Source organism: Orycteropus afer, unplaced genomic scaffold (genome assembly GCF_000298275.1).
Source record: "Orycteropus afer afer isolate SDZICR_OR568_19922 unplaced genomic scaffold, OryAfe1.0 scaffold00181, whole genome shotgun sequence".
Classification (NCBI taxonomy): domain Eukaryota; kingdom Metazoa; phylum Chordata; class Mammalia; order Tubulidentata; family Orycteropodidae; genus Orycteropus; species Orycteropus afer.
The window spans coordinates 3303559-3329905 of record NW_006921768.1 but is presented as its reverse complement, the minus strand read 5'-3'; the positions used below and the strand labels follow the sequence as shown (position 1 = coordinate 3329905).

Genomic DNA, 26347 nt, shown 5'->3' with positions numbered 1-26347 from the left:
GTTTAATTCACATGCCTGTACTTTGTTTGGCTGGAAACCACAGGTGTGGCTTCAATTCCAGACCTGCAGGGCAGCTAGGGGCCATAGTCTCAGTGGTTCCACCAGGCTCTATTGGACCAGCAAACCTGGTCCCCACCTTCTTTTTTTTTTTTTTGCCTCCAAATGATTTTGAGTTTTGTTCCACATTGTTCTTCCTCTCTTGTAGCATGATTTTTAAAGTAAGCTATTTTATCTAGATTTTATTGAGAAAATGCTGCTTTTATACTAAGTATCCTTGTCCTTGGCTAACTCCCGTTCACCTTCCAGTCCCTACAGGTTAGTTCCAATGGCATGACACCTACATGCCTTAGGCCAAAACCAAAGACTTAAACACAGCTCCATGTTCTCTGGGGTACACATGTTTACATGGAGTGTGGAGAATGGGAGAGAAGAGGTTTGGCCTTCTTACAGGGAGTTCATGAGATCAGTCCACTGGCTACAATACAGATTTAGGTTAGGAAGTTAGTATGCCTCATCTGCTGGTAGGTGATCACTGCTCTAGGATCTAGAATCTACGTGAATAAAGAAGTGGCTAAGAGAATGCTATTTTGGTTTCTTAAGACAGTTTCATTTTTCCTAAGAATTGCCAAGGTTTTTTTTTTTTTTTTTCTTTCATCCACATTAATGTGTATTTACCCTCTACTTAGTGGTTTAACTTCCCTTCTCCACCCAACTCTGGTAACCATTAAAGGCTATTTCTTTTTTTGTGAAACTTTTTTCTTGACTTTTAACAATAGTGGTTTCATATAATATCTGTCCTTTGTGATTGACTAATTTCACAACATAATGTTCTTTAAGTTCATCTGTGCTATGAGATGGTTCATAGATTCATCATTGTTCTTTAACATTGTGTTGTATTCCATTGTGTGTATGTACCATAGTTCGTTGATCCATTCCTCTGCTGATGGGCATTTAGGTTGTTTTCATATTTTTGCCATTGTGAACAGTGCTATAATGAACATGGGTGTGTACATATCTGTTAACATCATGGCTCATATTTCTCTAAGATATACATAAATACCTAGTAGTGGGAATGTATCATAATGGTATTTCTATTTCCTGCTTTTAAAGCGAGTGCCATACCATTTTCCACAGAGATTGTACCACTTTACAGTCTCACCAGCAGTGTATGAGGGTTCCAGTCTCTCCACATCCTTGCCAGCATTTATAATTTTCTGGTTTTTTTTTTTTTAACTCTGCTATTACCCCTGGGGTAAGAGATATGTCATTATTTTGATTTACATCTCTCTAACAGTTAATGAATACATTTCTTCATGTGTCTGTTGGCTGCCTATCTTTAGTGAAGTTTCTGTTCATGTCCTCTACCTATTTTTTAAACTGGATTATTTGTCTTTTTGTTGTTGAAGTTTTCTACATATTTTAGAGATTATTAGTCCCTTGTCCAATATGTCGTTGCCAAAAACCTTTTCCCAGTCTGTAGGTTCTCTTTTACTTTTCGGGTGAACTCCTGATGTGCACAAGTGTCTAAGTTTTGGAGGTCCCAGTCATCTCTTTTGTCTTCTGGTGTTTGTGCATTTTAATTACGTTTGATATGTATTTATGCCTTATATTAGGGCTCCTAAGTTTGTCCCTATTTTTAATTTGATGGTCAGTATAGTTTTAGGTTTTACATTTAGGTTTTTGATCCATTTTTAGTTTTTATATATGGTGTGAGATATAGGTCCTGTTTCATTTTTCTGCAAATGGATATCCAATTCTGCCAGCACCATTTATTAAAGATAAGTATCTCTTCCCCATTCAATGAGTTTGGCCCCTTGTCAGGGACCAGCTGTCCAAAGGTAGATGGATTTACTTCTGGGTTCTCAATTATGTTCCATTGTTCTGTAAGTCTGTCACTGTACCAGGCCCAGGTTGTTTTAACTTCTGTGGCTGTATAGTAGGTTTTAAGATTGGGGCGTATGAAGGCTTCCTACTTTGTTCTTTTTCAGTAGAGCTTTACTAACCTGGGGTCTCTTTCCTTTACACATAAAGTTAGTGATTATTTTTTCCATCTCTTTAAAGGAAGATGATGGATTACTGATCAGGATTGTGTTATATCTATTGATCGCTTTGGGTAGTATTGACATTTTCATGTTAAGTCTTCCTATCCATGAGCATAGTATAATCTTCCACTTATGTAGGTCTCTTGGCTCCCTGTAATAGTGTTTTGTAGTTTACTTTGTATGTCTTTTGTGCCTCTGGTTAGATTTATTCCTAAGTACTTTATCTATGGTTTACTTTATACTAGTTCATTTTTACAGAAGTCATACACTAGTACCTGTTTTTGTTAACCAAAAGAAAACTGAAATCTGAAGATTTTCATTTTGAAAAAAGGCAAAAAGCAAACTAGTGTTCAGTGTTTGTTTCGCAGTAAGCCATTAAAGAGGCAACTAGCACCTTGAGCAGAGAAGTGGCTTTGCCAAGCTTCTTCCCCAAAACTACATTCAGCTTCTCAGTATCAAGCCACATACTTTAAACTCTATCTGTGAACACTGTATGTTAATGATATTTTAGGTTTTATGTGTTTCTTGGTAAGATCTGGCAGGTTATTTTTTGGGTCTGAGAATGTACAAAACTTTTCCCCAGATAAATTAATGGTAACAGCTTCTTTGCCATTTTGGCTTATGTAAGGTTTCACAGGAATACTTTACTTTCAGACACAGGGAAAACTTGTATTGCAAATGCTATGCAAATATATGTATGTATAACTAAACCAAATATATATGGTGAAATAAAATGTTTCATTCATCCTAATAACTTGTACATTCAAATTGGTTAAGGAGTAGTATTTTGAATCTTAAGGACAAAATGGAAGACTGTTTATATTGAAACATACAACGGATGTGTAATTTAAAATTTTCTCCTCAAAGAACCTGTTATGACCAGCACATTTCCTTTTCTCTTTTCTTCAAATTTCATTTCCTTTGTTGTTGTTAAGAGCAGCACACTTCTTGAACTGCTAACAGCATTCCTTTGTTCAGCTATCCGGAGGATTTGTTTAAAACAATCACTGTACTAGTTTCTTACAAAAAAATTCTTCCAAAAATAATTTTCATAGGGTAAATTTTAAGTAACTGTTTAACACATATGCAGCTGTTACTTTCAAATTATGTTAATTACTTGTAACAGTTACTTTCAACTGTCATATGTAGGTGTTAAAAATAGTTTCATTTAAGTTCTAAGTTATGCAGATTATTCCATAAAAATCAGACTGTGTTTCTGGAGAAATGCCATCTGGCAGGAACTGCTAAAGAGCTTCGGCAATGAAAATGAACAATTACTTTGTCCTCTTTACTATAGTCAATGAGCAAGATAGAGATGTATAGATTAATAATGAAACGAGATATTATGGGAATTATATCCATGGGTATACAAATACCTAAAGAAAGCTTTAAATATTTGTATCATGACAGTAATACATCAGGGGGCAGTGGTGGTTCAGTGGTAGAATTCTTGCCTTCCAAATGAGAGATCTGGGTTCTATTCCCAGACAATGTACCACAACACGTACAGACACTACCTGTCAGTGAAAGTCTGTATGTTGCTATGTTACTGAACAGGTTTCAGCAAAGATTCTAGACTAAGAGGGACCAGGAAGAAAGATCTGATGATCTATTTCTGAAAAATTACCCAGTGAAAACCCTCTGGATCACAAGGATTCAATCTTACTATGTGTGGTGTCATCATGAATCAGGGGTCAACTCAATGGCAGCTAATAACTAACATAGTAAGAGACTATGATATTCTCAGTTAGGCAGTCTATTGAACTTTCTGCGGTGATAATGTTTTATATCTGCACTGTCCAAAATGATAGTCACTAACCATACATGGTTCACGAACAGTTTAAATGTGTCTTGAAAAGTGAAACTTTTGTTGTTACTAATTTTAATTTAAACTTAAATGGTAACATGAGACTAATGGCCATTGTTTTGGACAATGCAGCTCTAGGATATCTATGGTTCACATTTTGTTCTTACTAAATATAGGAGGAGTACTCAATTGTAGGAGTCCCTGGGTGATGTAAATAAATGGTTAACACACTTGCTTACTGACTGAAAGGCTGGAGGTTTGAGTCCAACCAGAGGCACCAAAATCCTATGGTGTTCTACTATAATACACCTGGGGTTGGAGTCAATCTGAAGGCAACTGGTACTAGTTCTAGAAATTGTGGTCCTAATAATTCGATCTGATCTTAAGATAATTCTAAGTCAAAGGTTTAAAAATATAAGAGGATGTGGTAGTTCGGTTTGTGTGTCAACTTGGCTGGGCCTGTTTGGTTGGTTGGGCGGTGGTGGTAGTTATTCCCCATGATGAGACTGGCAATCAACTCCATGGTGGGATCTACCACAAGCAGCTGAGTAGCTGCCTTTGGGATGTAGTCTGCTTCCTGTATATAAGGAGAAGCCCTGGGAATGGTCTCTAGCTTGTGGCATGCTTGGACCCTGCATGTAGCTGTGTTATTGCTCAGCAGCCTGCTATGCTCCCCTGACCTTGGGACTTAAAATGGACTTAAGTTAATGGCCTGCCGTGTGGTTTGGTAACATCGGGACTGTGCCTTTTTACTTGTCAACCTTGGGTCTTCTGAGCCTCAGCAGCCAGCAGCTGTCTGAGTGAAGAAAGGCCTCTAGCTCCAGTGGGCTGGGAGCAGGAGGTAGAGCTGAACCCCAAGGTTGAGGGGCTTTCACCCAACCCCTAGAGCCTGGCACTTTGAACTTGGACTTAAAGCCTCTAAATCATAAGAATAAACTCCTGTTTGTTAAGGCCATCCCATTTGTGGTATATTCCTGTTAGCGTGGCACTAGGTAATCAGAACAGAGGATCTTCGTTCAAATCCTTACCGTCAACTTAACTGGAAAACATTCTAGTTTAAAAAAGAAGTTAACATAAAAAGTACATGACCTCTAATTTGGTACTGCTACCCAATGCTAGTTGTTAGGTGCCATCAAGCTGACTGACTCATAGCGACCCTATGTACAACCGAATGAAGCACTGCTCACTCCTGCACCATCCTCACGGTCCTTGTTATGCTTGAGCCCAAAGTCACAGTCACTGGGCCAATCCAACTCACTGAGAGTCTTCTCTTTGTTCACTGACCCTCCACTTTACCAAACATGATATCCTTCTCAAGGGAATGGTCCCTTCTGACAACACGGCCATAGTAAATGAAATGAAGTCTGGCATTCTCACTTCCAAGGAGCATTCTGGCTGCACTTTTTTCGGGACAGATTTGTTCATTCTTCTGGCAGACCATGGTACTTTCAGTTTTCTTCACCAACACCAAAACCCAAATGCATCAACTCTTCTTCGGTCTTCCTTATTCATTGTCCACCTTTTACATGCATATGAGGTGACTGAGGACACCATGGCTTGGGTTAGGTACAATCTTAGTCTTCAGAGAGACATCTCTGCTCTTCAGCACTTTAAAGAGGTCTTTTGCAGCAGATTTGCCTAGTGCAATACGACATGTCAGTCTGTCACACTTGGTGGCTTGTGTGCTGCTGTGAGGCTGCAGGCTGTGCCACCGGTGTTTCAAATACCAGCAGGGTCACCTACAGTGGACAGGTTTCAGTGGAGCTTCCAGACTAAGACAGACACAGAAGAAAGAAGGGGCCATCCACTTCTCAAAGAACTGGCCAGTGAAAACCTTATGAATAGCAGTGAAACCTAATGCTAGTATATAGTATCAATGATGACAGACCTATGACACATAAAACAGACACAAAACCATAGCAAATCAAGTGCCAATACCCATAAATTAATTATTTACAGTATATATAGAAACAAGCATTTGGGAAGGCAAAGATAAAGTGGTCACCAGCAGGTTGTCACACTTCTACTTGGAAAGACCTTCCAAGTAAGGGGATTTTCAAAAAAGCTTTTTAAATATGGAAAACCATAAACATACATAGATTTTTTTTTTTTTTTTTTAACAACCTCCAGAGAAAGGGGAATAAAAGTACTTGATTAATTTATCCAGGAGGGAAAGTACTCCAGGAAAAGAACTGATGCGCTGAGTTCATAAAATAAGGGACTATCAATGTGATGTAGTATATGGAGAGAGCAAGAAAGCAAAGGCCAGGGAAGAGTAGCACAGATGGCAGAAGCCCTTCAGGTCTGCAGTTGTATCTTAGTGGGAAGCAACAAGGAGATAGTATAGTTTTAGAAGTGAAAGAGTTAAATCAAGGAAATAAAGTGGACCTTTGTGATATCATGAAAGTGTGACTTCAGAGGCACTGGGGGTTAAACTCAAAAGGAAGACATTGCAGTCCTCCAGACTCAACTATCGGTTCAAATAAACAAATTATCTTTCCTACGTGCGGCTCTCCTCAATTCAGGAAATGCTGTTCACTGTGAATACTTAACTATGGTTTACTTTTTTTTCCCAATACTGAATTTTCCTTAGGGCTTACACATAGAACTGTTAGTTTAGAGGAATCCAATAAATCTGTCCTGTCTCGCTTGTGAAATGCACTGCTACAAATAATAACAATATGAGAACAATTTTTCATGAAAAAATTGATTTCAAGTTATATTTTAAAAAGAGCCATTAGCACATCAAATGTAGAAGATCCTCCTTTAAGTTAAAATAGTGATTCAAGGTTTTTTCTGTGAAATACTCAAAGATTTAAGTCTTCATGGAAAGAGGGGAAGTGGAGGAATGTTGAGAAGGAAACAAGGATGACAGAGATGTGAGGGAATACTTAATTCAGAATGATTTTTAATAAAAAAAAAAAATTAAGCAAAATAATTTTTAAAACTATATGATCCCAGCTTACTTTTTTGGTTTTCTGGAAGTAGAGTTCTGGAAAAGCATGAAACCAGTAAGCCAACTGTGATATGTAGAAAAACTTCATTTGAAATCTGTACAACACAAGAAAGTGAGAAATATCTTTTAAATGATATTATTTAAAAAAAAAAAAAAGTAAACAAACACTAGCAAGATTAGGACATACAAAGTAGATACCTTTGTGTTATAATCTCAAGTCCTTTTATAGTACTTTGTATATCTTTAAACAGCTCTGCAACAGCTGCTTTCCTCTTTCTCCTACCATCATCAACTCTCTTGACTTAAACAACGGAAGTGAGAACATTATCTGCAGAAGGCTTTTGCTAACATGCAAACTATATGGGAGGAACTAGAGATCTTTTCTATTAGTTAATTAATTAATACTGATTAGCATGTCACATTAGCTACTGAAAGCCTAAGGAACATGATTCTGAGGAAATCAAATCACAGATCTAATAGGTTTCATGAAAAGGGAAAGGGGAAGGGCAAAAAGACTGAAACAAAAGTGAAGGCTCACAGAGTTACTACCACCCAAAACTGGAACAGTCCAAATTTCAAACATTCCTTTGACTTCTTCCTGAGGGAAACATGACAACTCTCCCTGGTTGGAACATGGAGAGAGCCCCAAACAAATGGAAGCAGAGCCAGAAGTAACGTGAGGGGAACAGGCACAGAGGAGTCCCAGGAGATAGACCCTAATCAGTCTAGAATCTAGAGAAGACCTTTCTCCTCTTCACATTATGACCCTCTAGCCCTTCTGCTTTCTCTCTATCTCCTGTCTCCTTCTGTTCTAAAAGTTAAATACAGATAACACAAAGCCCCGTAGGTGAACGGGAATATACCCACGACCATAAAAGATTTGGCAGATGATATTTCTATAATATATTTGTATGTACTATCAAAATGTCCATATACGTAACAGAGCAAACAGGAGACAAAGTTATGATAACTTCTTAGGGGCAGCCAAACACCTTAAGGGAGTCACTGGGCCCGTGGGCTCAGGCTTATGGTCATGGTGGACATCAAGTTCAATCGGCATAACATACTACAGAAAAACATTGTTCCATATCCCACTTTGGTGAGTAGCGAAAAGTTCATTAAAAGCCTACGAGCAGCCATCTAAGGTGCAACTATTGCTCCCTGTCTGGAGCAAACTAGAGTGAAGAAAGTCAGACACATGGAAATAGTCCAAGGGACTAGTGAAATAGGCGAACCTTAGCCTATACATGACCCTGAGACCAGAAGAACTAAGAGTGCCTGGGTACCACTGTCAACCACTTGGAAAGGGATCAAAATTAGAGATCCTGGAGAGAGTGGGAGAAAAATGTGGAACAAAACTCAAAATCATAAAATAGACCAAGCTTATTGGTCTGATACAAACTGGTGAAACCCCTGAAACATGGCACCTAGTCACCCTTTGGGCCTGGAACTGAACTTACTCCTGTGCCTTAACGTCTAGCTTAATGAAAGACAGGCCTATGAGGTGAATAATTATAGCAGGTAGGTACATTCCTTACAATAATCAACCGTGGGAAATCAGAAGGAAAGCATTTGTAAGGGAGAAAGTTCAGAGGCCAGGAATGCATAGGACAGAAGGACATAGGGAAGGGGTAATCACAGGGAGGAAGTGGAAAGAGCACTGTTGCACTGTGGGGATCATGAAACAATGTGTATAAACTGTTGAGCGGAACATGAATTTGTTTTGTTAACTTTTACCCAAATCAAAGATAAAATAGGGGCAAGTCTAGGGGCCCTAATTTATGGCATAAATAGACTACCAAGCATAACCCAAAATGCACAGGCAATGGAAGACAAACTAGATGACTGAGATTTAAAAAAAATTAAATTCTTATGTGCATCTAAAGACTTCTTCTAAAGGGTAAAAGAGAACCTACAGATTGGGAAAAAATATTTGGCTATGACATATCTGACAAGGGACTCATCTCCAAAATTTATAGAAAACTTCAACACCTCAACACCAAAAAGACAAAAAAAAAAAAAAAAAAAAATTAAAAATGGGCAAAAGAAATGAACAGACACTTGACTAAAGAGGATATACTGGCACCCAACAAACACATTAGGAAATGCTCACAATCATTACACGTTGTTGTTGTTGTTATGTGCCTTGGAGTTGGACCTGACTCACAGTGACCCCTCCTTGGGTTTCGGAGGTAATATCACTATTAAAGTAGATTGCTCAATCCCAACAAAAATGAGATACCATCTCATCCCAGAAATAATAGCAACAAGACAGAAAATAACAAATGTTGGCAAGTCTGTGGAGAGATTGGAACTTTCATACACTGCTAGTGGGTCTGGAAAATGGTATGGCATTTCCTTAGAAGACTGAGAATTGAGATACCATTTCATCCAGCAATTCCATTACTAGGAATATATCCTAAAGAGGTGAGAGACAGAACACAAATAGACATATGCACACCCATGCTCACTGCAGCACAATTCACTACAGCAAAGAGATGGAAACAATCTAAATGTCCATCAACAGATGACTGGATAACCAAACTATGGTACAGTCACACAATGGAATACCATGCAACATTAAAGAACAATAAAGAATACACAAGTTATCTAGCAACATGGATGAATTTCGATGACACTATGCTGAGTGAAATAAGTCAATCATAGAAGGACAAATACTGTATAAGCCCATTACTATAAAAAGTCAAGGAAGGGTTTATTCAGGGAAGGACACTCACTTTGTTGGTTACCAGGGATGGGAGGGAAGGAGAAGGAAAATCTGGAACTATTTGGGGGTCACATGTTGATTTGGGTGAGGGGAGGAATGGTAAGGAAAGAGTATGTCACCAGCATGGTGACACTGGGGAAAGGAAAAGACACCAAAATGTACACAAAAGAAATAGACAACAGAGGCAAACACTATCACAGGCACAACACTGCAGTATCACTAGCACCAAATACCAGGCTACAGATTAATGCATAGACAGGTGAGAAGAGCAGGTGGGGTAGGCGGACAGGAATACACCCTAGACCAAGAATAGATTTGGCTGAAGATAATCTTACATATGCTCTTGTGCTACAAAATTAGTCACATACATTACAGAAGCAACAGAAGACAAGGTGAGAGGAACTTTGCAGAGACAAGCAAACATCTTGTGAGAGAGAATCATCAAGCCTGGGGACTTGGGACCATAGTCTCGGGGGACACCATGATAAATTGGCACACATAGTTCATAAAAATTTTGTTCTACAACCTACTGTGGTGAGTAGTGACTGGGGTCTTAAAAGCTTTCAAGCATCCATCTAAGATGCAATTATTGGTCTCCCCTCGGCTGGAGCAAAGAAGAGTGAAGAAAATCAGTCATCTGGAAATGATTAGTCCAAAGATAAGATGGACCATGAGGACCTAAGCCTCCATGACCCGAGACCAGAAGAACTAGATGGTGACCGGCTACCAATGCCAACCGCTCGGAAAAGGATCAAACCTAGAGATCCTGGATAAAGAGGGAATAAAAATGTGGAACAAAATTCAAAAACACAAAAAGGACCAGAATTACTGGTCAGATAGAGACTGATAGAACCCCTGAGACTATGGCCCTGGGTTACCCTTTGAGCCTAGAATTGGACTCACTTCCATGGACTGTCTCTCAGCTCAACAGCAGAAAGACCTACATGCAGAACACCTACCCCAGGACTATGCACCCACCTACTCTATGGAGATGCACCCCTTGGATCAAGCAGCCATGACACCAGAGGGGTAGCATTCACATAGAAGGAAAGATGGACAGAAAGGAATGCATGGATGAGAGGGGCACAGGGAAGGGGTGAACATGGGGAGGAGAGTTTCTTATGGCTGGGGATGGTAATCAGGGCCAGGAAACCAGATGTGCATGAACTGTTGAATGTAAAACAAATTTGGTATGTAAATTTGCACCCAAAGCACAATTAAAAAAAAAAAAACCTTTACCCAAATCACAATTTAAATAAATAAATAAAACACTTCCCAATTCCCCTATATAAACACCTTTTAAAATAATCATAAAATGAAAGAATAGATCATGTGACCTTGAGACCACAACAACTGGATGGTGCCCGGCTACCAATGCCAATCACTCAGAAAGGGGGCGGGGGGAGATGAAAAGAGAATAAATCAAAACATAAATTAGGCCCTATTTTGGGGAAAAAACCCACAAAGACAATCTAAAATACTTTCTTGAGAAAACATACAGTTCCATATAAATATATTTATGTCCTTATTTTATAAAAGTTCAATACATATAAATAATTTTTTAAAATTGAAGAATGACTCAACAAAGCAGATATTTTAGTTACACTTAAAGCAAAGATATACATGGTTAGGTTTATCTTCTTCATTTCTTCATCTTTCTCTAATTCACACATCACAATATATTTACTGAGTACTCTCTAGGTGACAATCATCTACAATCTACCTAGCACAATGAAGGACATAAAATAAAAACAACAGATGGTTCCTAGTACTATCAAGACACTTACAGTCTTTGTAGACATGGGTATAATACAAAACTTACATAAATCAAACAATTATAGGACAGTCAAGATGATATATACTGTATAAAATATTATAATCCAAACTGACAGGTTGAGGGATGCAAAAGATAGGCTAAAGCAGCAAAAAGCAAAACAAAAGAAAAAACCCTAAATAGGTGTACTAGAGCTTGGCTTAAAGTATGTACTCATATGCTGAAAAAATGTTTATGCAACCACTGAGTTCCTTGCAGCAATGTACAGTCACTTTGTGAAAGTGTAAAAACATTGAAAAGATTATATATGGGAGAAAAGTACACAGAAACAGTTTTCTTATAACAATAGGGCTACTAAAGATAGACTTTCACCTATTTTATGAATTTACTAGAGGTCCTAAAGAGAAGAAAAAAAATTAAATTTGCTTAAAAGTGACGTGACTATGGTCCATAAACCAAGAAAGTTCTGCTAAAAATGACTTACGTCATCAGGTTATGAGGATAAGCCCTCCACAAGATAGTTGGGTCTGAGATGTAGTTTTCCTAAGAAAAAGGATATAAATATTAGCCTATGAGTATAATGCAAACTTCTAGAAAAATAAGGCAATATTTTTGCTTGTCACATTTACAATTTCTATGCTAGGTTCCAAAGAGTATACTAAAGTCACTACTTAGTTATTTCAGTTATTTTCAATTTAGCTTGACTTGATTACTTTAGCTGAAAAATCAGTTGAAAGATACAAAGTCAAACAAGACATGATTCTTGACCTTCAAAAATCTTTCAATCTCACAGAGTAAAAAATACATGTATGCAAACAAACATTAAACCAAACATAGAACTAGTATACGACAAAGATACAACAGCTATGGGAGAAATGAATTTTTCCTCCAGTAATAAGATAAGTGTTTTAGGGATGATACAGCACCTGACAGGAGGAAGATCAGGACACTATCGTATTTTATGGAATTATGTCCATAAACTAACCACATCTTTTTCTTAGCTATCCAGATTACATCAATCTATTCAGTAAGAATTAATGCAAATGTTAAAGAAAAATCTAACATGACTTATCTTGAATAAGATTCGAATTTTCCCACTCAAATATATTGAAGAAAGAAAAACCTTTAAAACTTAAAAAAAAAAAAAAAAAACCTCACTGCTGTCAAGACAAGTTGACTCACAGTGACCCCTCCTTGGGTTTCCGAGGTGGAATCTCTACAGAAGTAGATTGCCCAATCTTCCTTCCGGGGAGTGGCTGGTGGGTTTGAACCACCAGCCTTCCGGTTAGCAGCCAAGTGCCTTAGGCACTACGCCACCAGAGCTCCCTAAAACTTAAGTATATCCATAAAAAAAATAATTAAAGCAGCAGAGTAAAATGAAATGAGCACTAGATTACAAATCTGAAATGCTGAGTTTAGTCTACTTCCAACATTGATATACTCTAGAAAATTCATTTTATTTATATAAACTATGGAATACCACAAAAATTTACCAATTGTTATTACTACTAATAAAATAGATAATTGCCTTCCCTTCCCCATATTTAGAATGCTATAATTTAAGGTATTGATTCCCTTCACTGAAAATTCATACAACATTTTAAGCTGTTTGGAAAACATCTGTATTGGTTTTAAAATGGCTAAAAACAGTACAACACGTGTAACTCTAGTAACTAACCACTGACATCTTAGGATTTTGCTAATATGGAGATATCTGCAAATTACTACAACACACAGAAATAATATTCAGACTGACTTTGAATAAGGCTTTCTGAAACTTTTAAAACTTAAGTTTAGAATTTTTGCTGTATAAAAACTGAGAGAGAAATTTATCACTGACACTCTTAATTTATACTAGATCATTGGCAGAGTTCCTAATTTTGGATGAAGAAAAAACAACAACAACAACAAAAAAAGCTAAGGTAGATAAAAGATGGACTTGCTTTAAGGTTAGGATTTGCTTAAGAGCATTAAAAGTATGATATCTTGTGTCTGTATCCAACACAACACTTCGAGAGATGAAAATTTAATCATAGGACATACTCACAGAGATTAGAATGAATGTGCCCCAAATACAAGAGAAAAGGTAGAATGCACTAAGCTGACCAGAGTCATTAAACTTGCTGTGTTTCGTTTTGGAGAAGTGCATTCGCCTGTTAATTTTCTAAAAATAAAAACAGCCATTAGTAATTAAGAATACTTTATCAAATACATTAATATATGACTATCACAGTATAAGAGTTAGTAGTTTTCAAAGTATAGATTTCTAAGGTTGTATACTTACATCCAACACATACTCTTGAATTATGGCATGAATAATTACTGCCACTAGCATGTAGAAGAAAACTGTAGCCAAATCTTTGATACCATAGTAATAAAGGGACGCTGACTCTGTAGCTTGTTCTTCTGAAGGCCAAAAAGGACACACACAAAAAAATGCACATAAGATTATAAAAACAGCACTAAGTACAACATAGTTAAAAATAAAATAAAATAAATTAGACTAATAAATAAGTTCTACACAGGTAAGATGTCTACATTGCTCTTAGACATCTTAAGCCTAAGTGGGCAATGGAAATCAAGAAGGCTTCCTACAACTTTAAAGTTTCAGGAATTACTTACAAAGACTTGACACATGTTAGTTACAACCATCAAAGACCAATAGGGGAGGAGAGGCCACACTCAGATCCTTAACAAAGCAGTATTATCCCAAGGGGTACAGATCAGGTTAACAAAGTTATATTAGCCCATTTACCTGTCTTTCCCAAGAACTTTAGAAACTTACTATTTTTTTCTTAATTTTTATTTATTTTGTTGTTGTTACTGAGAATATATACATCAAAGTATCCCTCAGTTCAACAATTTCTACATGGATCTTGTAATGACAATGACATTAATTATATTCTTCCAGTTGTGCAACCACTCTCACCCTCCTTTTCTGAGTTGATCCTCCTCCATCAACATAAATTCACTGCCCCTTAAGGTTCCTATCTAATCTCTCATGTTGCTGTTGTCAATTTGATTCCATTTAGTTTGTAAAAGAGCATAATGTTCAAAGCAGACATTTCTCACTAGTTAAGCAAAACTACTATTTGGTTTTAAGAAGACTAGGGGATGTTTTTGGTTTAAGGTATAAAGATTATCTTAGGACAATAGTTCCAGTGGTTCATTCAGCCTCCATGGCTTCAGGAAAGTCTGGTGTCTATGAAAATGGATAATCGTGTTTTGTATTTTACCCCTTTTGATCAGGATTCATCTAGAGAATCTTTGATCAAAATGTTCAATAATGGTAGCCGGGTACCATTCAGTTCTGGTCTCACAGCAGAGAAGGCAATTGTTCATGGAGACAATAACCATATACTACATGTCCTCCACCTATTCCTGACTCTCCTTCCTCTGTCGCTGCAGGTGAATAGAGACCAACTGTGCTTTTTTGATGGCCACTTGCAAACTTTAAAGTCCCCAACCACTACACAATGAACAGAAACATCAAACATGTTATTAGGTCATTCAACTGGGATATCTCATAATATTGTGACCCTAAACTTCCAAATTCTATGAAATTTTTGATTCTGCATAAGTATCCTTGGGAGCTACTACTTTTGTTGTTGCTGTTATAAACATGTCTATCACACAACTTCTTCTAATGCACGGCCGTCGAGTTGGATCTGACTCTTAGTGACCCGCTCCTTGGGTTTCTGAGGTGGTATCGCTACGGAAGTAGATTGCCCAATCTTCCCTCCGAGGACTGGCTGGTGGGTTTGAACCACCAGCCTTCTGGTTAGCAGTCAAATGCCTTAGGCACTATGCCACCAGAGCTCCCAACTTCTTCTAGTTCCACATTTTACAGCTGTACAATTTATTGACAGCAATTACAATAACCAGATATGTAATCCTACCCTTAATTAATGTGATTTTTCCATCATCCTTAACATCCCTTTTTCCCCTCCCTACTGCCCCTGGTAGCCACTAATAAACTTTAGCCGCTATTCATTTGTCTTTCCTTATCTTTTTATGTAAGTGAGGTCATACATTTGTCCCTTTGTGGCTTGTTTCACTCAACATGTCTTCCAACTCCATTCATATTGTAGCATGTATCAACTCATTTCTCCTACGTGCTAAGTAGTATTCCATTGTATGTATTGTACTACATTTTGTTTATCCATTCATCTGTCAATGAGCATTTAAGCTGCATCAGCCTTTTCACTATTGTGAATAGAGCTGCAAGGAACATTGGTGTACAAGTTTCTTTTTGAGTCTCTTGGGTATATACCTAGGAATGGAACTGTGGAATTGCTGGGTCATACAGTAGTGTTATATTTTTAGTTTTTGAGGAAACCACCACACTGTTTTCCACAAGAGCTGTATCATTTTGCATTCTCACCAGCAACGGATAAGAGTTCCAATTTCCACACATTCTTGCCAACGTTTATTATTATTTTTTCAGTATTAGCCACCCTATCCAAACTAAAAAACTAAACTCACTGCCATTGAGTCGATTTTGACTCATAGAGACTCTATACGACAGAGCAGAACTACCCCGTAAGGTTTCTATGGCTGTAATCTTTATGGAAGCAGACTGCCACATCTTTCTCCTATGGAGCAGCTGATGGGTTCAAACTGTCGACCTCTGGGTTACCAGCCAAGCACTTGAACCACTATACCACCAACGTTCTTTTAGCCATCCTAGTGGGAGTAAAATGGTATCTCATTGTGGTTCTAATTTGCATCTCTTTGATGGCTAATGATGCTGAGCATCTTTTCATGTGTTTGGTGGCTATCTGAATGTTCTCTTTGGTGGAAGGTCTATTCAAGTCCTTTGTCCATTTTATTAAAAACTCCTTTGTCCATTTTATTAAAAGCTTATTCCTCCTCTACTTTCAAACTAGAAACTACATTTTGATTGTGACGGAAAAAAATTGATTTAACTTATATCTGATTTGGTTTTGATCTAGAAGAAATAGTGACAGCTAACACATTGTGGTAGATAAGGTTGTGTGTCAACTTGACTGGGCCTGTTTGAGTGGCTGAGCAGCTGGTGGTAGTTATTGCCCATGATGAGACTGGCAATCAACTCTGTGGTGCGATCTACCACAAGCAGCTGAGTAGCTGCCTTTGGGATGTGGTCTGCTTCCTGTATTTAAGGAGAAGCTGTAGGAATGGTCTCTAGCTTACGGCATGCTTGAACCCTGCATGTAGCCATGTCATTGTTCAGCAGCCTGCCATGCTCTGCCGACCTTGGGACTTTCAATGGACTTGAATCAACGGCCGGCCAGGTGATTTGGTAACTTCAGGACTGTGCCATTTTATTTGTCGACCTTGGGCTTATCAGCCTCAGCAGCCAGCTGCTTAAGTGAAAAGATGCTTCTTAGTTCAGTGGGCCAGGGGCAAGAGGCAGAGCTAAAGCCCAAGGTCCAGGGGCTTTCACACAGCCCCTAGAGCTTGGCACTTAGAACTCAGACTTCTAACCTCCAAAAATTCTAAGAATAAACTCCTGTTTGTTGAAGCCATCCCATTTATGGTATTTTCTGTTAGAGTAGTGCAGAGGTAACCAAAACACATTTTCTCTTAGTCACTTACAGTTGCTGTCATTTTTTAAAACAAATTTTAATCAAATACTTGTGAATCTCTTATCATTTGTTGTTCTCAAACTTATGGGTTTAGCTATGATTTAGAAAAAGAGCTTTATTCTTCTCCAGCAGATTCAAATTTCAAAACAATGTTGTAGCTTTGAGCAACCGGATGAATAAGTCATTAAACAAAAATATTTACGAATATTACAAATATTCTAGATAAATGAACAAAAATATTTACAAATATTTTATATAAATGAACAAAAGAAAACAATTCAATGTTGTATACCTGATCTTACATCCTACATTGAGAACCTCAGGATAGGTTTATTGCTGAACATGTTAATATTTTATTAACCAAATACCCCTCCCCTCACCAATGCTAGTTAATTATATTACTGTATTTCACAACAATCAACTTTCAATAACAGCTTGACTTTCATACATAAGCATACATTTTCAGCATACTTTAGAGTAAAGCTTTTTGAAATATAAACTAAAAACATAGCTTGGATGCTATTATTGGCTAATTCCTAGAGCTTATTGACATTTTCACTAATAAAAATAACTGTCAGAAGTTGAACACAATAAAATGTGAAAATAAAATAGGCTTAAAAGGATTGGTATTACAGGTCAAAAACATTAACTCAGAAAAACTAAACATGCTCATTGTGCCTTTAAAAGTCTTCACTGAACAGCGACACTTTAAATGAATTTTAAATATCTGTTCTTATTGTTTTCTTATGAAAAGATCAGAGTGGAGAGAAGACAGAAAAAAAGTTCTTTGATGACATTTCAAACTTATTCAGAATAATATATAAGTAACCATTAAACACACAAAACTTTTTCATATGAGGTACGAGGTTAAGTCAACCAACAATGTCAACTCTCGCATTACTATATCAAAATAATGTTCAGTCTAATTATGGACGAGATCTTGAAGATTAATGCAGAACCTAACATTCATGGAAATTTCCATGTCTGTTTAACTGAACTCTTCTACTTAATAGAAAATTCTAAAAGAAGGACCTACCTGTTGCAGGGAGGGTAACATTGTACTGAAGAGTAACAAAAATGATAGATGCTTTTGCTGTTATCTAAAAAGAAAAAAAAAAAAAAAGGTTCAAGTCAATTTGTGACCCTTTCCCAAATAATAATCAGGGACAAATCATGACAAAGTTCTACCACCGAATCCAATCTAGGGAACCCTAGCTCTGTTGCACCCTGAGAGGCACAATGGGAATTCCTGATCACCCAGGAGTTGATCTTAGGAATTTATATAGTTTACCATGGCACTGTGTGTGCAGTTTAGATGAGGTTCTGCAATTCACCCTAGCTTTAAGATTTCAACAGAGACATTCTGCAGTTCCATTAAACAATGATTTGACAGATCATGACTCTTTACTCTAGATCTGTACAATGAACAGAGTTGTTACCAAAGAAAAATTTTAAGTGCAAATTAAAACAAAAAGAAGCACAGTTAATACGAGTAAAATGAATCAATCTCCAACGTATCTGGCCAAGTTATTAACTCAATAAATGTTTAACTACTTAAGGGTAAAAGTAAAGTGGATAGGATGGAAAAATGGAATGCTTATTCAGTATTTAGAGGCACCAGGCACTGTGATAGGCAAGAAAGAAGAACAAAGATGAATGATATAATCCTGAATGACCAGGAGCTCAGTAAGGGAGAAAGACAGGTAAATGAATACACCCACTTCCCACTTATCAACATAATTATTGACATACCAGGTAAGTGAAAAAGAAGGATAACCACATCAGATTATAGAATTGAGTATAACATCATTACATAACTGCCAAATTACATTATTACATAACTGCAGAAACACTGAGAATCAGGGTCCACTCAAGTTGACAAATAACCTTAACCATCACAGTCAATGTTACTCTTGCCACATACCTTGGTGTGCATTACTACCACATGCACATTGGTAATGTGCAAAACAGTCAGATAGTAGATATTTTACTATCGTCATAAATGTGAAATGTCCCATAATAAGATAGTCGATAAGTGAGGAGTAGGTGTAAAATTTAACACTACAAAATCAGTAAGCTAATAGCTTATGCAATGGGGGTACTCAAGATAAATAAGTTTTTGCCTGGGATGGGGAATGAGGCATGTTCTAGAAAGTCTATGCAGAGATGGTGTTAAGAGTTGTGTCTTGCAGGAAAACAGAAGGTCCCTAAGCTCACAGAAGGGAAAGAAGATAGCAGCACAGGTAGAAGAAAACAGAAAATGCAAGTCAAGTAGCAGTAAATACTAGGCTAGGCATAATGCACTCATCATGAAGTGGGAGAAGAGTCTAGAAACATTATCAAGTGCTAGAAGGAGCCTTGTTTGTCAAGTCAAGAAGTTCAGATTTTATTCTAGTACCACTGGTGAATTTTGAGGAGGGGGAAGTTCACATATGTCTCTTAGAAAGATAGCTGGTTATTGCCCACAAGTGCTCTCTCAAGCCCCTCAGAGCCAGTCAACCAGAGGAATCTGATCATCTTATCATCTCTCATCCCACCTGCTTAAAATCCTTCACTGGATTCCCATTCTTCCAGAAATAAAGAAAAACAATCTTTACTGTGGTCTATAGAACTCTCCGGGAGCTCTGGTAGCATAGTGGCTAAGGCACTTGACTGCTCACCAGATGGCTGGCGGTTCAAACCCATCAGCCACTCCTCGGAAGGAAGGTTGGGCAATCCTACTTCCGTAGTGATACTGCCTCGGAAACCCAAGGAGGGGTCACTATGAGTCAGGGCTGACTCCACGGCACATAACAACAACAACAACAATAGAACTCTCCAGGAGGTCGAGTGGCATAGTGCCTAAGGAATTTGACTGCTCACCAGAAGGTTGGCAGTTCAAACCCACCAGCCACTTTGAGGAAACAAGATGAGGCAATCTACTTCCGTAAAGATTTATCGCCTCGGAAACCCACAGGGGTCACTATGAGTCAGAATCGACTCGATGGCAGTGAGTTTGTTTATTTATTTTTCACAGGACTCTCTATGGCCTGCTCCTGCCTTTTCGGCTTCACTAGCCTCATCTCAGATATTTCCTCCTGCTCCCTTGCTCCATTTGGGTCTTCCCACCACAGGTCTGTACATGTGCTGTTTGATCTAAAACACTGCTGGAAAACCTCTCCCCTTCAGATCATGGTTCAATCACCCCTATTCAAGAAAGCCTACCCTGTCTTCCTAGACTACCGTAATTTTCCACATATAATATGCCTATATATACAATGAGCAGCACAGTGCATATAGGAAACTAATGTGTGAGGGGGTTTCACTGTTTGCAAAAACTGTAACATATGCATTATTCCTGAAAACTATGTAGGTCATTTCTTTTGTTACATTATCTGGGAGAAATGTGCTCTTCTCTTCAAAACATGTTGTTGCTGTTAGGTGCCACTGAGTTAGTTCCAACTCACAGCAAACCTATGTGCAACAGAATCAAACACCGCCCAGTCCTGTGCCATCCTCACGATCACTGCTACATTTGAGCCCACTGCTGCAGCGTGTGTCAATCTATCTCATTGAGGGTCTTTCTCTTTTTTCACTGACCCTTTATCAAAACACACACTGTGGTGTAATTATATAAATAATTTCTCTCTTGCCCATTAATAACACCTGGGACCATGTCTACTTCTGTTCATCATTGTATGCTCAGAGCCTAGCATGGATGGTTTCAGACACATATTTAGGTGACCAATCAGTATTGTTGAATAGATACTAGATAACATGTAAGGAGCTCTGGTAGTGTAGTGGTTAAGGGATTTGGCTGCTAATCAAAAGGCCGGTGGTTCAAACCCATCAGCTGCTCCACGGAAGAAAGATGAGGCAGTCTGCTTCCATTTCCAAGATTCACAGCCTTGGAAATCCAATGGAAGTCGCTATGAGTTGGAATCAACTTGATGGCATTGAGTTAGTGAGTGAATATATAAGTTGGAGTAAACATGCAAGCCAAGTACAAGACTTCTGCAATCACTTTTAAGATATAAAATAGCAGATTAGGCACAGAAGCAAGCAAGCACAAATAAGGAAAGACTGGTACCACATGGAGAGCTCCAGGGAACTGAGAAAGAGAGAACCTCCAAGAGCCAAGGATGTTTGCCCCAGAGTTGACAAAAAGAGTATTCACCTAGAGCTGGTGCCCTGAATTTGGACTTCTAGCTTTTTAAACAGTGAAAAAATAAACTTATGTTCATTAAAACCCCCCACTTGTGGTGTTTCTTTTATAGAAGCACTGACGTGGACTCAAAGTAAAAATAACTGAGTTATTAACTGAGTACCAGGAGCTCTAGTAGCACAGTACCTAAGGCATTTGACTGCTAAGCAGAAGACTGGTGGTTCAAACCCACCAGCCACTCCTCAGGAGGAAGACTGGGCAATCTACTTCTGTAGAGGTAACCACCTCAGAAACCCAAGGAGGGGTCATTATGAGTCGAATCAACTGGATGGCAGTGAGTTGGTCTTTTTTTTGTTTGTTTGGCTTAACATTTATACCACTGCCCTCCATTTATAAGAAAAAAAAAAAGAATTATTCAGACAAACCTTAAACATGTTACCACAAAATTGTAATGAATTATCTAATTTTATGGTGTATGCAATATCACAGATCTCATAAAATTTCTTTAATTAAGTGGTGACCAGTTGAGGCTTGGTAATCTTTTCTTATTATACAGAGAGGTTAGTGGAAGGTGTGACTACTATATGGACTAGATGCCTGAATGGTAAAGACAATTTTTGAATATGAAATTCTACTTCCCCACCAATACAAAATTAAGTTCTTAAAAAAAAGAGCGAAAAGGAAAGATTACAATGGTATTAAGTCATACTTAAAAAAACACAACAAGATTCCAAAACTGTTCTAAGACAGTAATAATTTTAAGTGTCCCCAAAACTCACACAGCACAAACAACCTAGAATTTGGAATATCTGGAAAGTCAAAAAACAGGAAACATTCCTCTCAGGAACCCTTAACTTCTTACTCTTTTTCTACATCCTCACTTGCAAAAAACCTCCCAAGCATCTTCACTTTTATCAATTGTTCAAATTTTCCTAACTCAAATAAGAAACTATTATAGACCACGATATGCACTATGTGGACTGTAATAAAATCATGATTTCAAAATTCACAAATAACTTTTATTAACATTGCATTTCCTAAATATTATTAAACTCATACATGTTCTCAAAACCAACTTATTCATTATCAACTTTTTCAGTATCCATATATAATTTCGTTAGATGCTGTTAGGCCCTTCTTGCACATAAAAATGCATATTCTGTTTTCCTACTTTGATACATTTCCAAGGAATAATACCAAAAAAAACAAAAAACAACCCAAACTCATTGCCATCGAGTTGAATCCAACTCACGGCAACCCCTTCTTGGGTTTCTGAGGTAGTATCTCTATGGATGGGAGTATATTGCCCAGTCTTCCTTCCAAGGAGTGGCTGGTGGGTTTGAATCCCCAGCCTTCTGGGTAGCAGTCAAATGCCTTAGGCACTGTATTAGTAGCTACCATTTATTGTCTCCTATAGGTCAAACACTAAATTAGGCATTATACATATTAGTTAATTTAATTCTCAGAGTAACCTAACGAGCCCCATTTCACAAAGCCCCTTTTGTAAATTGAAATTCTAAGAAGTTAAATGAGATGCTCTAGACCACCTAGTTATCAAGCTGAACCCTAACTTGCACACAGGTCCCTTTAGCTCCAAAATCCCTGCTTTTCCACTATACTTATAGTGCTTCTTCATTTTGGCATGTAATATAGTATCTGTTTTGCTTTTTCATTGTCACCATCAATCCTCTGACATTTCCTCAATACATTTATACAAAAGGCTTAATTAACAGTCCTACTGAAAAAACAACAAATTCTCTATTATTCTAGCACAATTACTGTAATTCTGTTAATTTTGAGATTCAGCAGCAATTATTTTAAGTCAAAACAGAAAAACTAATATAGTCACTTTTTTCTATATGTAAATAATGTGCTTTCAAATCCTAAAACTTTAACATATGTTAAGAAAAATGTACAACTTGCACAAACTTCCCTTTTCTGTATGTCACTTTTATATCCCCTTTTGAATTGATTTAAAAGCACTGCATTTGAAGGCATTATTATTCTTAAATTATGTTTTTAAAATCAGGCATTCTTACCATGTGGGATAGATAATGACAAAATACAAAAATTGTTGACTATATTGTATACAGAAGTACTACTTACAATATCAGCACATAAAGTATATATAAATACTAAGTTCAGAAGCAGAGAGTATAAATGTTTAGTGTTGCATTTTTAGTAATTCATTCAAATAACGCTTTATAAACTGTCACACGTCATATTGTCTGATTCTTGCAACAACGTGAGGAGAATTCCACAGGTGAGGTTATTTCCTTTTATAGAGTAGAAAAATTGGGGCTTAGACTTAGGTTACCCAGGTAAATGGTACAAGCCTAGCCTAAAACAAAGACAAACTCTGTAATATATTAGTTCCTTTCTACCTCTCCTTTCACTAGCACCAAACCACTTAGCAGTAGTTTCAAACATACACAAAACTATCAGAAATTTTAAATATATCCAGAAAAGCCCATTAGAAAAGAAAAACAAATTAAAACACTACCTAATCATAACATTAGAAAAAATCAAATGGGCTCCATTTTAAAAAAATCGCTTTTTTTTTTTTTTTTTTTTGGTTATTGGTAATTTAGTTCCGTTTGTTTTCTTCGATTTCTTAATTTAACTCATTCAACAAATATTTCTTAAGCACCTACCACGTTCCAGGCATTATCCAGGCACTGGACGCAGACTAATTAAAAAAGAATCTCTGCCTTCACTGAGATTACATTCTAAAGAGAGAGAACCCAAACAATAAATAAGTAAAATAATTAGCTTATCTGATGGGGCAATAATTAGCTTATCTGATGGGGCATAGATGATAGAGAAAAAAATAAAAAAAGAAGGTAAGGAATAGGGGTGTGTATTGAGGAGTGAAGAGAAAAAAAACCTAGGATGTTGTATGTTCACCTTTCAAAGTTTATTATCCACATTCAACAGCTGTTAAATAAGTCATCAAAATACTAGATATTTCCATCTTCTCATACTTCAACAAATAAAAAGACAGGTACTTGACTCCTTGGTACTGCTGATCAGAATCTTGATTTATGTATCACATCTTATTTCTTTAAGGAAAATGCAAGCGTCAGGGCAAAAAGTTGGGCAACTGATGCAATTGACTTTAAACGCCAATTATTAAAACAATCGGGTGTGTCCTCGGCGTGTCGGACCTGTGGCCATCACTCGGGTGCCATGCGGCCACCGCCCTTTAAGAGGGCAGCACACGCACGTTCCCGTCAGTTTCTTGTTCACCCCAAACTCAGTGCTACAAGGGACCTCAAGTCGCCTTGAGGCTTATGGCCTTTGGCCGGCGCTCTCCAGTCCCCAGAGGCCTGGCCTCTACTTTTTCTCGCCCGTCCTACGCAAAGCACGGCCAGTTGCGGCCACCTCCTGAAATCCGCCCACTGACCCTCGCCAGCTCGGCAGCAGAGGGGCCGCCCCCGTCCGCCGCCGGCCCCTTGCCGGCTGCCACGTAACCCTTCGCGGGAACCAGGAACTGCGCGGCCAGCGGGAGGGGGCGGAGTGCGTGTCAGCACCAGGGGCGACGAGCGGCCCCCACCCCTCCTGCAGAGGCGAGGCCCACTGGGGCTCCGCATCTCCCGCCCGGCAGTGGGGTGCAGGGCTGCCGCCGGCACCGGGTAGAGCAAGGCCGGCCCGCACCTCTGGGCGATGGGGGCCGGCGCCTCCTCCGGCCCGGGCCAAGTGTCCCGCCGCACCGGGCAGAGGGGCTGGGGCCGGCAGCCTGGGCCCGAGGAGGGGGCAGTAGGCGGGAGGCTGGGGCGCGGGGCGGGCTCACCTCGAACATGAGCCCCAGCAGGAAGACCATCGCCACACAGGAGACGATGTCCGCGTGATTCTGCAGGATGAATTCGTGGCTCAAGACCGGGGGGCTCTTGGTGCTCTTCTTACGGATCGCCATGGTGGGGCCGCCGCCCGTGCTTGCAGGTGCTTCGCCCAGGCCCCCTCTTCTCTGTTGCTCACCGGCAGGCTGCCACCGCTGCCGCCTTCCCTTAGCTGGCTGCTTCTCACAGCCTCCCGGCAGCCGCTAAAGCTTCACTTTCCATCCCACAGCCAGTACGCAGCCGCCCGGGGGGAAAAAAAAAAAAAAAAAAACGCGGCAGGAACGAGTCTGCGCACCAGGGAGGCGGTGCTGGCTTGTGCCGCGGCCGCCCCTGCGGGCCCACAGCGTTATCTACTGGCCGGAGGCCGCCAGGCAGAAGTAAAGGGAACCGAGGGGCTAGCCCCCAGCTTGGCGCCAGGTTGGCGGTTGGGAATCGTTTGGGGCGCGAGCTTCCCGCCTCTGGTTGAAGGGCTAAGGCTGCAGGCAGGTTTGAGGGCGGCCGCGCGTTGTGGTGTGCACGGTCCCAAGCATACCTTCCCCGAACTTCTGCCCACCCTGGGCTTGAGGGTCAATGCCTTCTTCCGTGTTGTCAATTGTAGAAAGCCACTGCCACTGTCAAAATCTGAAAATATGACTGCGGCCTGACTATACACTTGGGCATGGCACAGTTTTTAGCTTTAGCATCTGCCTTAAAATTTAACCTCAGAGTTATTTTAAACACTCCTAGAGACTTTTCCTTATACTTTGCAGACTGGGACTGGCTTAAAAAAGAAAACAGTTATTTTTCTATTTGAATCTCGCCTCCCTACCCGCATCCCACTTTTCTCCATCTGTACTGGTTCATAGACTAAAAAGATGGTGCAGTTTGGGTTTACTTGCTTTATGCCTATTAACACTTTTTAGTAATCTGGAGAGATGGTAAAGAAAAACTGAATTAAACAGGTTCTTTTCTTTCATCTTTTTACCCAAACCAGAACTCCTTTATATTCTTTCTCTTGATGAATTGCACTACATTTACCCAGTCATAATAGAAACCAGTCATCTTACTGGATTCCTGTTGTAGTTAAGGTGTGTGTCAACTTGGTTTGAGTGGCTTGGCAGCTGGAGGTAGTTATTTATTCCCCATAATGAGATTGTAATCACCTGCATGCTGGAATCTGCGGTGAGCACTTTATCAGTTGAAGGGGTGTGGCATGCTTCCAGTATGTATTGGAGAAGCTTTCAGAAAGGTTTCTAGCTTTTTGGCACATCTGGATCCTGTACTTGGGAGAGTCTTCATCTCCAGTTCCTGGACTTGAACCAAAGGGCTGCCAGTGTTGCCTGCAGTCTTGGGGTTGTGCCACTTTACTTGCTGACCTTGGGTTTGTCAGCTCAGCAGCCAGCAGCTGCCTGAGTTAGGAGATGCCTCCAGCTCCTGTGGGCTTGGAATAAGAGGCAGAGCTAAAGCCCAAGGTCCAGGGGCTTTCACCCAGCCCCTGGAGCTGGCAC

General features: G+C 39.0%; 1 protein-coding gene across 1 annotated transcript in view; it reads right to left on the bottom strand.

Annotated features, from left to right (window-relative positions):
• The window catches only part of TRAM1 (translocation associated membrane protein 1), a 45816-nt gene extending 20879 nt beyond the window's left edge, over positions 1 to 24937 (bottom strand). Inside the window, exons 1-6 of the mRNA XM_007947346.2 lie at positions 24815 to 24937; positions 17914 to 17977; positions 13592 to 13713; positions 13355 to 13471; positions 11792 to 11850; positions 6816 to 6900 (exon numbers count right to left, since the gene is read on the bottom strand). Of these exons, the coding sequence (XP_007945537.1) occupies positions 6816 to 6900; positions 11792 to 11850; positions 13355 to 13471; positions 13592 to 13713; positions 17914 to 17977; positions 24815 to 24937 (570 nt within the window). The remainder of the gene's footprint in view (positions 1 to 6815; positions 6901 to 11791; positions 11851 to 13354; positions 13472 to 13591; positions 13714 to 17913; positions 17978 to 24814) is intronic.
• Positions 24938 to 26347: the final 1410 nt, after the last annotated feature.